The sequence below is a fragment of the Chiloscyllium plagiosum genome, chromosome 30, assembly GCF_004010195.1.
Source record: "Chiloscyllium plagiosum isolate BGI_BamShark_2017 chromosome 30, ASM401019v2, whole genome shotgun sequence".
NCBI lineage: Eukaryota > Metazoa > Chordata > Chondrichthyes > Orectolobiformes > Hemiscylliidae > Chiloscyllium > Chiloscyllium plagiosum.
The window spans coordinates 31056776-31069974 of NC_057739.1; the positions used below are offsets into that span (position 1 = coordinate 31056776).

Here is a 13199-nt window from a genome sequence, read left to right on the forward strand (position 1 = left end):
TATATACATTGCACGTCTTAACATTACAAAGAACAGATTGAATTACTCGAATTTACAGTTATCCTATTTACAGTTCCCTTTATTAATCATCCAGTCTCTTATTATTCAGCAGAACCCACCTACTGAGTGGGTGCCCTGTTATACTATAGCAAATGAACCTTTTTTAATCCCAGTTTATGAGGTTACCGTTGTCCATTTGACTGTCCCTGTCTCTGGGGTAGCTGTCTGCATCCCCTGGTGAGCACGAACTGCTGGACCCTCGCTGGGCTGAGGTAGCTATCCAGCTCCTCACTGGGGTCATTTACCTGCTCTGGAGTCATTGAGCCAAGGCAAGGGTCTGCACCGTCCAGTTTTGTGTCTGACAATGGGACTGTCAGAGGATCGCAGCTCTCAGTTGTCTGTGGTTGTGGGGCAGTGGGTACCCCCTAGTTCTCACTGGGTGGAGGGTGGACTTCGGGGGGTCCGTTGTTTCCTGGTTGGGAGGAAATGTCCTCCTCTTTATCTACGGCGCTCTGTCTCTTCTTCTGGTGGTGATGACATTCTGTGCGCCCGTCTTCCCCATCCGAAGAGCTGGCCGTCCCTCCCTCGTGCAGCTGTTTTTTCCCCCTTTGCTGGGAGGCTTTGGGGGCCTGGCCGGATTTTCTCTTCCTGTTTTTAACAGGTATCCACTCCTCTGTCTGCTCGATTACCTCCTCCTCCATTGCTTCCTTCTGCCCAGCTAGAGCTAGGATCAGCTGCTGTGTCTCTCTGCTGGTTGCCACCTCCTCCACTCCGGTCTGTTCTTCTTTCTGGGTGCCACCAGACTCTGTTTCCCTGCTGTCTGGGTGCACATTACTGGTCTTTGGGTGTCCACGGCTCACATTGCCACCTCCAGCCATCAAGTCACCCTTTATTTTGATGGGGATAGTCCTTGGCCCTACTCCAGCTCCCTCAGAGCCAGCTCTGAGAGAGAACAGAACCTTTGCCACTCCTCTTATCTGTCAGCCTGACTGAGGCTGTTAATCAGATCCAATCAGGGAGCTCCCATTCTATGAGATCCACTTAGAGTCATTGAGGTCTACAGCATGGAAACAGGCCCTTTGGCCCAAATTGCCTGTGCTGCCCAGTTTTCACAATTAAACTGGCCTATGCCTTTGTTTGGTCTATATCTCTTCATGTCTATTTGATCCATTTACCTATCTAAACGTTTTGTAAATGACCAAATTGTAATTCCACCAGAACCTTGGGCAGCCCGTTCCAGACACTCACCGTCCTCTGGACCCTTTTGCATCTCTTCCCTCTCACCTTAAACCTATGCCCTCTGGTTTTAGAATCCCCCTGAGGAAAAGCTGTTGGCTATCAACCTTTACCTATGCCTTTCATGTTTTTACATACCTCTAAGGTCACCCTTCAGTCTCTTACGCTCCGGGGGGGACAAATTCCCAGTTGATCCAACCTCCCCTTTTCACTCAAACCTTCCAGTCTGTGAAATGAAGAGACAGCTCCCTGATTTTGCCGTGTGTCGTTCCTTCCTCTGCTCCAAAGTCTTGCATAACCCTGCTTTCTCAAATGGGCCGCAACTGGAGAAACTCAAGACTTTAGTTGGGCTCAGTCTTCCAGATGATTTGATGTGAGAGGCTGTTTTGGTGCAGTGCTGATATCCCTCCCTCTGGGCCAGAAGCCTTCAGTTCAAGTCCCACCAATTCCAGAAATGTATCATAACATTCCTGAATAGGTCGATTCCAAAAATCTATTAAGTATTCCTCAACTGATGCAAGATATCAATGCATAGGACTTGGATGACAGTATAGGGACAAGTGAAATTCTAAGGTTGAGAGTTCAAGCCTCACCTAGAGTAGCACTCTAGTAAATCTTTACTGCATTCTTTTTAGTTTAATAATCTCCTTTCTGTAGTAGGACAACCAGAACTGCATGCAGTACTCCAAATGTGGCCTTACCTGGCTGACCTCGTTATAATCACTACAAGCTCATGTCAGTAAAGGGAGGCACGATAGCCAAGACTCCAGCTTGAACTCATAAAAGTTAAGATGGAATAAGTTCTTGTGATTCTTCTTTACTTGGAAGCCCACGTTTTGGCTTAAAACCAACCAAGCAATTGATGAATAAAAAAAATCATTCATGTTTTATGAGAAACTTCCCACTGTTCCCAACAGTGAGTTTCAAAATAAATAAACAAATGACTGTCTGGAGCAATATGGTCAGTTCCATAGTTCCTGACCAGCTCTTGTACTGAATGCTGTGCAAAATGTACACAATATATTAACCAGCATCAGTCAGAGGGGTTCTGGAATCTGCATTGAATGCAGTGCAATATTGACTTTGTATGTATTGTCGTGAAGCTACCCATTTTTAAATCAGCCCACACCTTTTCTTGCCCTAAAACCTCAAAGTCAATTTCAACTATTATTAGTTTCAGTAGGTGCAGAAAGTGCTTGCATGTGGAACTGCCTGTCTGTAGTACAGGAAGAAAGGATATCAACAGCTCAGCTTCAACTAATGAAATAGATTAGATTAGATTGCAGGGTGGAAACAGGCCCTTCGGCCCAACAAGTCCACACCGACCCGCCGAAGCGAAACCCACCCATACCCCTACATTTACCCCTTATCTAACACTACGGGCAATTTAGCATGGCCAATTCACCTGACCCTGCACATCTTTGGACTGTGGGAGGAAACCGGAGCACCCGGAGGAAACCCACGCAGACACGGGGAGAACGTGCAAACTCCACACAGTCAGTCGCCTGAGTCGGGAATTGAACCCAGGTCTCTGGCGCTGCGAGGCAGCAGTGCTAACCACTGTGCCACCGTGCCGCCCAAATAGAGTAGGGATAGATATGCCCACTCCCTGATTAGTCCACCTAGCTTAAAGAACTTGAGCTGGAATTTCCTTTCGAGCTTTGGTGAAGGAAAGCAGGGACAGTAGGACGAGGAGGTGAATTTGTGTTCAGAGGACTGTAACATTTGCATGTGTCGCTGCTTGGTGTAGATATTTTTATGAAACTTGTTCAGGGGTATTATGACACACCTCTGGAGCAGGTGGGACGTGAACATGGGCCTCCTGACCCATGGCTAGGGCTATTACCACTGCACCACAAGAGTCCTCGCTACTTGCTGCATACTGAGAGTCTGCCCTGTTAGTACATAGTAAAACTGCATTTTTTGTACACAGGGACAATAAAGGCTTTTGCCTAAATGGAGCATCTCAGCTTCTCGGCGCTGCATGTTTTGTGTGTAATTTTGATGCAGAGAGGTAAGACTTTTTAAAGTTTTTAATTTTTGTGCATGAAGATCTTGCACTTCAGTGAAATGAAGAGACAGCTCCCTGATTTTGCCATATGTCGTTCCTTCCTCTGCTCCAAAGTCTTGCATAACCCTGCTTTCTCAAATGGGCCGCAACTGGAGAAACTCAAGACTTTAGTTGGGCTCAGTCTTCCAGATGATTTGATGTGAGAGGCTGTTTTGGTGCGGTGCTGATATCCCTCCCTCTGGGCCAGAAGCCTTCAGTTCAAGTCCCACCAATTCCAGAAATGTATCATCTCATTCCTGAATAGGTCGATTCAAGAAATCTATTAAGTCTTCCTCAACTGATGCAAGATATCAATGCATGGGACTTGGATGACAGTATAGGGACAAGTGAAATTCTAAGGTTGAGAGTTCAAACCTCACCTAGAGTCACTTTAAGGGGTCTGATAGAGTAGTGGTAATGTCCTTACATCCAGACTAGCAGGTCCGGATTAAGATCTCACCTGCTCCAAAGGGGTGTAATAACAGCTCTGAACTGATTTATTAAAAGTAACTATTAAAATCGCCAACAAAATGTCAAGAGGCAAGGCATTTCGAATGTTATTCTCATTGATTAAACTGAAATGATAGCCTTTTTTGGACACACATGATGCCATTTTGACCCCAGAGTTCACAGGCAATGTGACTTATTTTCAATGAACAAACAGTTGACTTGGTGAACCACCTTCTACTATGATTTTACCAAGAATCAGTGTTCAGGGTTTCAATGTTAAATCCCTCATGATGCGCCCAGAGATGTGATCTGTTATCTCCCAGACGCTCTCACAAACAACAGTTGTTCAAACTAAATAGGGTCACTAAACTTTTGAAAAGCACAGTGTACATTTGTTCCCTCCCGCCTAGTGATTTGTGTCCACCAGAGGAGGAAGGAACATTTGAATTTTTACTTTGGTGCAGTTGGCTGGAATCGGTTTTGGAGTATTCTATCACCTCTGGTTATTTATACACCTCTCGAGATGCAGTGGTCGCATCACTACCTCTGGGCCAGAAACTCCCGTTCAAATCCCTTGCCAGGACTTGTTGGCTGTGGGAGGTGGGTTTGGACCACGGCCAAACAAATTGGTTGACGAACTGTAAAACTTTCAAAACGCATAATGGCAGGTGGTAAGAGCAGATTGGGGGCAGGGGGTGGGGTGTTCCTGATCAGCCATGCTGCCAAAAGCAGTACCAAACCAGTGGGTACTGAGCCAAGCATAACCAGAGACCAAACTAATGGAAATCAAGGGTTACCAATACCCTGTGAGGGCATGGTGCCTTGAGGAGGTGGTGGCTTATATATAACTCTTCTGTTCTGGGAAGAGCCATAATGGACTCAAAACATTAACTCTGTTTCTCTTTCCACAAATGCTGCCAGGTTTGCTGAGTTTCTTCAGTGCTTTCGGTTTTTGTTTGTGGTTGATGCAGGTGCTATCTTTTGCAACTTGAACATTAAGCTGTGATTAAAAGTTTGCTGTGATGCAATATTAAATTAATGAGCTTCTACACTGTGTTTTACTAATGTCCCAAATCATCTTTAGAGAAGAGATCTACTGTCCTTACCTGTGACTCCACACCCATAATTTGTTGACTCTTAGCTCTGGGCAGTTAGGGATGGGTAATAAATGCTGGCCTAGACCGGGATGTTCACGTATCATGAATGAAATTTAAAAAAAAAAATAATGTGTTCACCTTGCTAAGACATTTGCCACAGTTCGATCTTTTAAAGGTTACTTGTCTTAACATGCACAATGCGTGCCGTAGTCCACTTACCAGAAGGTGTACTTGCAGAGGGCATGTTGGAAGGAAGAGCTGGCATGGTTGGCAGTAGGTTTAGTGCCAGTTGTCGTCTGTCCTGATGGTTCTGATCTCGTTGGATCTCATTGTTTGTAATGAGGTTGATTTTGCGTTTCGGGGGTGGTGGCTGCACGGGTTTGGCAGCTGGCAGCAGCTGGCACCTTGCCTCCAGTTGTGCAATGAGATAGGTCTGGTTGTTTGCCAGCGATGCCAAGTGTTGATACTTGTGCTCCAGGTCCCTGTAGCGGTTGGAAAGCTGCATCATCTCTGCCGTCTGGTTAAGAATCTTGTTCTCGAGATGGGAGACTTCGAGTGCGTTGTCTCGCTTCCGTATGATCTCGTGCAGGAGCTGCATGTACAGCTGAGTGACTCGAGAGTTCATGTTGCGGCTCTCCTTCCTCAGGAGCTTCACTTCATTAACAACCCCACCATCTACCTCGACAAGCTGCTGCAAGCTCTCAATCTGTCTTTTCTGTTTCAGCAGTTCATTGTTGAGCACCTCTAGCTCTTGTTTATTGACCCTGCTCTCCACAACCGATTCAGGTTTTGAGTTCACACAGATTGCGCCTGTAACCTTCTGCTGGGGAACAATGAAGGTATATGAGCACTTGTTTTCCATCGACACTGTGGCACGTTTGTACCTGTTTGTGTAAATGAACTCCTGCTCATTGTTTTCCTCATTCGACTGAAATTCCTCCACTTTGTCAACACTGACTGCCGACTTGACCAGTGCAAAGAAGACTATAAGAGTCAGTTTCTTCATGGTGTTTACAGGTGTATGTCCTCTGCTGGAGAGATAGAGTAATGATAATTAATAACAGCAATTCTGAATCAGAAAAAGTGGGGAAAAAGACATGAATTAACTATTAAAGGAAAAACTCTTCAAAATATTTTATTGTAGATTATGCAGTTCCTCTCCCTTTACAATGTTGTCTTTCTAAAATTGATCAAATATCTTTTAAATTGATGAAAATTATCTTTACCCAAGTCCAATTTCACTGTCTGCAATTCCAGACAAACCTATCGAGGCAAAATCTATCCAAGCTGCACAATATCCATTAATAATAGCCAGAACCAGCTGTGATCACCGCGCTCTTAAAACAAACACAGACTTGTTCTGTTTGTTCTATAGCTATAAATTCACACTTGTTGTAAGTTTGCACTTTAACTCAGTTCAGATCACCCAGACCTGCAGCAAACAAAGAGATACTAATTTCGGCACTTTATTCTTGGCACAGATCCTGACTGGAAAATGAGAAATTTGCATCATTCTGGTGGGGACTATGAACCAAATTGCCACCCTGATTTAACTTTAATCATCTGTCTGTGTTTGCGTACATCTTGGGTCATCCTGAGTTAATTCTGTCCATCGGGACTATCACTATCAATGTGCTGTTGTTCATTGTCACCCCTTAGCACTCATATCCTTGTTGATCTTCATTTTTTTAAACATTTATCTGTGGGATGTGGGTGTTGCTGGCGAGGCCAGCATTTATTGTCCATTGCTATTTGCTCTTGAGAAGGTGGTGATGAGCTGCCTTCTTGAACTGCTGCAGTCACCTGCTGTAGGGAGGGAATTCCAGGATTTTGACCCAGCGACAGTGAAGGAATGGTCACCTATTTCCAAGTCAGGATAGTGAGAGGCTTGGAGAGGAACTTGAAGGTGGCAGTATTCCCATGTATCCACTGACCACTTCCCTCGAGATGGAAGTGGTCCTGGGTTTGGAAGGTGCTGACTGAGGATCTTTGGCGCGTTTCTGCAGTGCATCTTGTAGATGGTACACACTGTGCATTGGTGGTGAGGGAGTGGATGGTTGTGAATGTGTTGACAATCATGTGGGCTGCTTTGTCTTGGATGGTGTCAAGCTTCTCAAGTCTTGTTGGAGCTGCAACCATCCAGACAAGTGGGGAATATTCCATCACACTCCTGACTTGTGCCTCGGAGATGATGGACAGGCTTTGGGGAGTTAGGAGTGAGTTACTTGACACAATATTCCTAGCCTCTGATCTGCTCTTGCAGCTGCTGTGTTTACATAGTGAGTCTAGTTGGGTTTCTGGTCAATGGTACCCTCCAGGATGTTGATAGCAGAGGACTCAGTGTTTGTAAGACCATTGACTGTCAAGAGGCAGTGGTTAGATTGTCTCTATTTGGACATGGTCATAGCCTGGCATTTGCATCGCACAAATGTTGCTTACCACTTGTTAGCCAAGTCTGGATGTTATCTAGATCTTGTTGCATTTAAACATGGATTGCTTCAATATCAGATGAGTCGTGAATGGTGATGAACATTGCGCAGTCATTGGCGAATAGCCCCACATCTGACCTTATTATGGACGGAAGTTTATCGATGAAGCAGCTGAAGATGGTTGGGTCTAGGACGCTACCCTGATGAACTCCTGTAGAGATGTCCTGGAGCTGAGGTGACTGACATCCAATAACTATGACCATCTTCCTATTTGCCAGGTATGACTCTAAGAACCTGAGAGTTTGCCTCCTGACACCCAGTTTTGCTGGGCTCCTTGACGCCGCACTCAGTTGAATACAGCCTTGATGTCAAGGGACCGTCACTCCACCTCCCCTCTGGAATTTCAACTCTTTTGTCCATGTTTGAACAAAGGCTATAATGAGATCAGGAGCAGAGAGCCCTGGTGAAACCCAAACTGTGCGTCGCTGATCAGGTGCCGCTTGATAGCACTGTTGATGACACCTTCCATCACTTTCCTGATGATTGAGAGTAGGCTGATGGGGCGATAATTGGCTTGGTTGCATTTATCTTGCTTTTTATGTACAGGGCATAAGCTGGGCAATTTTCCATATTTGTCAGGTAGATGCCAGTGTTACAACTACTGGAACAGCTTGGCTAGGGGAGTGGTAAGCTCTGGAGCTCAAGTCTTTAGTACAGTTGCCACAATGTTGTCAGGGCCCATATTCTTTGCAGTATCCACTGTCTCCATCTGTTTCTGGATATGAGATGGAGTGAATCGAATTGGCTGAATACTGGTATCTGTAATGCTGGGGACCACTGTAGGAGGCAGAGATGGATTCACATTGTTGTGACTCCTTCAGCCCTATCTTTTGCACTGATGTGCTGGGCTCTTCCACCATTGCAGATGGGGATATTTGTGGAGCCACCTTCTCCAGTGAGCTGTTTAATCGTCCACCACCATTCATGACTGGATGTGGCAGGACTGCAGAGCTTAAATCTGATCCATTGGTAGTGGGATCGCTTAGCTCTGTCTATCACTTGCTGCTTATGCTGTTTGAGGAGAAAGTGAGGACTGCAGATGCTGGAGATCAGAGCTGAAAATGTGTTGCTGGAAAAGCGCAGCAGGTCAGGCAGCATCCAAGGAGCAGGAGAATCGATGTTTCAGGCATAAACCCTTCTTCAGGAATGAGGAAAGTGGGTTTCCTCATTCCTGAAGAAGAGCTTATGCCCGAAACGTCGATTCTCCTGCTCCTTGGATGCTGCCTGACCTGCTGCGCTTTTCCAGCAACACATTTTCAGCTGCTTATGCTGTTTCCCATGCAAGTAGTCCTGTTAGGTAGCTTCATCAGGTTGACATCTCATCTTCAGGTATGCCTAGTGCTACTCCTAGCATATCCTCCTGCACTTTGCATTGAACCAGGGTTGATCCCCAGGCATGATGGTAGTGGTTGAGTGGGGGATATGCCAGGCGTGAGGTTACAGATTGTGCTGAAATACATTTCTGCTGTTGATGGCCCACAGCGCCTCATGGATGCCTAGTCTGGAGTTGCTAGACCTGTTTGAAGTCTGTCCCATTTAGCACAGTGATAGAGCCACACAGCACGATGGATATTATTCGTAATGTGAAGGTAGGACTTTGTCTCTACAAGCGCTGAGTGGTGGTCACTCTTACCAATACTGTCATGGACAGTATGGTTTTCCCTCTTGACTCCCTCACCACCTGCTGCAGACCCAGTCTAGCAGCTTTGTCCTTTAGGAACCAACCAGCTCGATGAGTAGTACTGCTGCCGAGTCACTCTTGGTGGTGGACATTGAAATCCCTCACCCAGAATACATTTAGTGCCCTTGCCATCCTCAGTGCTTTCTCTAATTGTTCTTCAACATGGAGGAGTACTGATTCAACAGCCGATGGAGGATGGTATGTGGTAATCAACAGGAGGCTTTCTTGCCCACGTTTAACATGAAGCCATGAGGACCCCAGAGCAACTCCCTTCCAACTGACTGTATCCCACTGTGCTGCCACCGGTGGTGTCTGGGACGTTGTCTGTAAGGTATGATTCTGTGAGTATGACTACGTCAGGCTGTTGTTTGACTAGACTGTGAGACAGCTCTCTCAATTTTGGCATTGAGATGTTACTCAGGAGGATTTCACAGGGTCGATAGGGCTGTTTCTGCTGTTGCTTTCTCCGGTGCCTACGTCGATGCCAGGTGGTTCATCTGCTTTCATTTCTTTGAGACTTTGTAGGGATTGGTACAGCTGCATGGCTTGCTAGGTCATTTCAGAGGGCAGTTGAAAGTCCCCCACATCGCTGTGGGTCTGGAGTCACATGCAGGCCAGACCAGGTAAGGATGCTGGTTTCCTTCCCTGAAAGATTTAGGAAATCTGATGGGTTTTTTTTCCAACAATTGTTGATGAATTCATGGTCATTTGTGGATTCTTAATTCCAGATTTTTTTGTTTGTTATTAAATTGATCTGTCATGGCAGGATTTGAACCTGGGTCCCCAGAACATTAGCTGAGTTCCTCTAGTGAGTTCTTAATTATTCACGACCGGATGTGGCAGGACTGTAGATTAATAATCTGGTGATAATACCACCAGGCCATTGCCTCCCCAGGGTAGACGTATTCAGTGGAGATTGTTGGATAATTTGTGAAATCTAGAGCTAGTAATGTCTCTGAAAATTTGCTTCATTTATCAGCGTTTTAAAATACTAATCCTAAAACCGAATAAGGTACCATGTATCTTCAATCTAGAAACTTGTTTATAAAGAACTTCCACGAATATGTATGATTGCCTGTCCAAATCATTCACAGAACCTCACCTTGAAGACACTTTAAGTTCCTCGCACAGGTTTTGCTTTCTTCTTTTGACCTTTTTTTCTCCCCCCCCCCCCCCATCAGTTCAAAATGAAGCACACATTGTTTAATTCTTGCTTTGTTGTACTTAAAGCATCTTGTGTGACCCTTTGATCACATAACAGGTTGTTGAGCCATAACCAGAGGCCTCTTGCTAATCGGTGTCCTGTTCCATGGTCTAAATTGTTACCATCCTTCTCCAGTCTTATCTTATCAATTTATCGGGAACTGGAAGCTGAAGCAGAATGCCTTAGCCTTTGCAGATCCCCAAGTTGTGGCCTCAAGCATTACTATTTAAACCAATTCTGGGTTGAATTGTTCTGTATTAAAATACATTAGTATTATCTGCCCATTTCACATGTTATCTTCAGAGATAATACTCTAGGCCTGTGACATTTTTTCAATGAACTGTACACCAGAGGATCGATTTAAGAAAGTAATGACACGTACGCTTTTGTTTAACTATTCCATCATTGCATCATGATTTGGAGATGCCGGTGTTGGACTGGGGTGTACAAAGTTAAAAATCACACAACACCAGGTTATAGTCCAGCAGGTTTAATTGGAAGCACACTAGCTTTCGGAGCGACGTTCCTTCATCAGGTGGTCATCACCTGATGAAGGAGTGGCACTCTGAAAGCTAGTGTGCTTCCAATTAAACCTGTTAGACTATAACCTAGTGCTGTGATTTTTATCATTGCGTCAGTTGATGTTTTAAATCATTTAGGAACATTTTACACACCAGTCATGAAGATGACACAAATATAATAAACTTATTGGATAGAGTTCTCCATGCAAAGAGCTACTGAGTATAAGGACTGTGCTTTCCCTTTTATTACTGGTCCTGTCTTGGTTGGGATGAATGTTTTGTGTCTCATTTGCATGCTATTAGACCCCCAGAACATTCTAGTCACAATATTTTCACAGCTCGCTTGTTTAAAACTCATGTACACACTCCCTCTGATGATAATCAGAGTGAGTTCAGAATTGTTTGTTTGCTGTAGTGATTGGAACTGGGTGGATTTTATTGACTGAGATCCTTGTTTGAGGTTGTTAACCTGGGCCAATCTGGGATCCCCGGCTGACCAATATAAATAGGGGGATTATTAACCAAAAAAACATGACAGAGTATTAGAATTTCCTCAGTGAGGAAAAAAAAATGATTACTTATTCAGCATGGGCCCTCTTGAGGTGCAGTGGTAATGCCTTGTACTCCTGGAGCTGGGAGACCTGAGTTCAAGTCTCACTTGCTCCAGAGGTGTGTAACAACACCTCTGAACAGGTTGATTAAGCGAAATAGGTCAAAGTAGGGGATTTAGAATCTCCTCAGTTGAGGGATTGATTCCGAGCTGGCTGGCCACAGTCAGTGTACTGTCCACATGTAAATAAAGGGTGACTTGGTGTCGAGATACTGATTGCCATGCAATTGAAGAAACAACCATAAAGGAGAGAGAAATGTTTAGCTTAACTCATTAGATTATGTGAATGATAAAAAGTCATTGATGTTCAATAGAAGTTGCACTTTGATTAATCAAGTGACTTTTTTGTTTATAAATCCAGCAAGTATTTAATTTGTTTACAGAGTCAAGGTATTACGCTCGTTAGTTTGTGGGAGAAAAATGCTGTAATTAGCCTTGAGTCCTGGGGAATGAATGATGGAGAAATTCGAAACGTGTATTGGAAAGGAATTCCTATCTTAAATATATCTGAGTCTTTCTGTTTGTTTTTGAAATAGTTCATTAAAAGGGTGTTTTATGGCAGCAATTGTCTCTGGCGGGTGACTGTTATAAAAGTGCAGTCTGAGTCAGTGCAGCTCCTCAGTTACTGCCATTAAATACAAATCTGTTTATATAAAAAAATTGGAAGGCTTAATAAATCCCAGACCTCAGAAGTGTTTAACATTGATTCAGTGAGAATTCCACTCTTTGAATTAGTTTGTGGGAACACTTGAGCAATCCTTAAGCAGATGGAGCACCTGCTAATGGAAAAATATGATCTCTGGGACACGTGAACCTTTGGAAGAGTCAGGGGTGTGGAGTTTTTAATGGAAGTGAAATGCGAATGTTTGTGGACAGGGAATGGGATTCATGCTCCAAATTCTTCGTGCATTCTACATCATTTGTTTGAATGGGCTGGGACTAGAGGGAGACATGACCTCAAATTTGGAGGCTTACCAATCTTGGGAGGACTCAACTCAACTGAGCCAGCGCAAGTGTCTTGAGCTGATTTTCTGTGTAGTTGTTTTCTCTTTCAGAAAAGGAAATAACTCAGCTGCACCACAGCTGTCATCTTGGAGTTTTGTTTTCTTTCAGTTCCCTTCTCTTGTGCCAAAAGGGGTGCTTCTGAACATGTACTCTGTGGTTTATTTTTATTTGGTTCTGGAATGTGAGCATCACTGGCCAGACCAACATTTACTGCTGATCCCTAATTGCCCTTGAGAAAGTAGTGGCGAGCTGCCTTCTTGAACCGCACTGGGTATAAGTATACCCAGTTTCACCTTCCTTAAAATTCATTCTCATTCACAGGATGAGGGTGTCCCTGGCTAGACAGCATTTATTGCCCATCCTAATTACCCAGAGGGCAATTATGGCTCATTGACATTGCTGTGGATCTGGTGTCACATGTAGGCCAGACCAGGTAATGATGGCAGATTTCCTTCGCCTAAGGGGCATTAGTGAACCAGGAGGGGTTTTCCCTGACAATCAGCAATGGGTTGAGTCATCAGTCGACTCTTAATTCAGTTTTTTTTAATTGAATTCACAATCCACCATCTGGATTTGAACTGGGATCCCCAGAACATTACATGAATCTCTGGATTAACACTCCAGGGATAATACACTGGCTCCCCTACTCTTGTAGCCACAGTTTTTGAACAATCATAACCCCTTCAAAATAGGGGGTTTTGGCAATGGTAATGTCATTAAATGTAAAGGGGAAATGATCACGTTCTCTCTTGTCAGAGATGGCCATTGCATTTACTTCTGTGACATGAATGGTACTAGTCAATTATCAATGCAAGCCTGAATATTGTCCAGGTTTCACTGAAACAGTCTGTTTTCA

The 13199-nt window shown here is 44.4% G+C and overlaps 2 protein-coding genes across 6 annotated transcripts in view; one reads left to right on the forward strand and one right to left on the reverse strand.

Annotated features, from left to right (window-relative positions):
* LOC122564867 (ras-specific guanine nucleotide-releasing factor RalGPS1-like) overlaps positions 1–13199 on the forward strand; it is a 706864-nt gene that overhangs the window by 323005 nt on the left and 370660 nt on the right. The gene's annotated exons all lie outside the window — the stretch shown is intronic.
* angptl2b (angiopoietin-like 2b) overlaps positions 1–13199 on the reverse strand; it is a 46943-nt gene that overhangs the window by 26221 nt on the left and 7523 nt on the right. The window contains exon 2 of one of the 2 annotated variants that reach the window (XM_043720245.1): positions 5053–5861. In XM_043720245.1, coding sequence (XP_043576180.1) covers positions 5053–5839 — 787 coding nt within the window. In that variant the 5' untranslated portion in view covers positions 5840–5861. Of the gene's footprint in view, positions 1–5052; positions 5865–13199 lie in introns of both variants that reach the window. The other variant, XM_043720244.1, reaches the window with a different exon arrangement.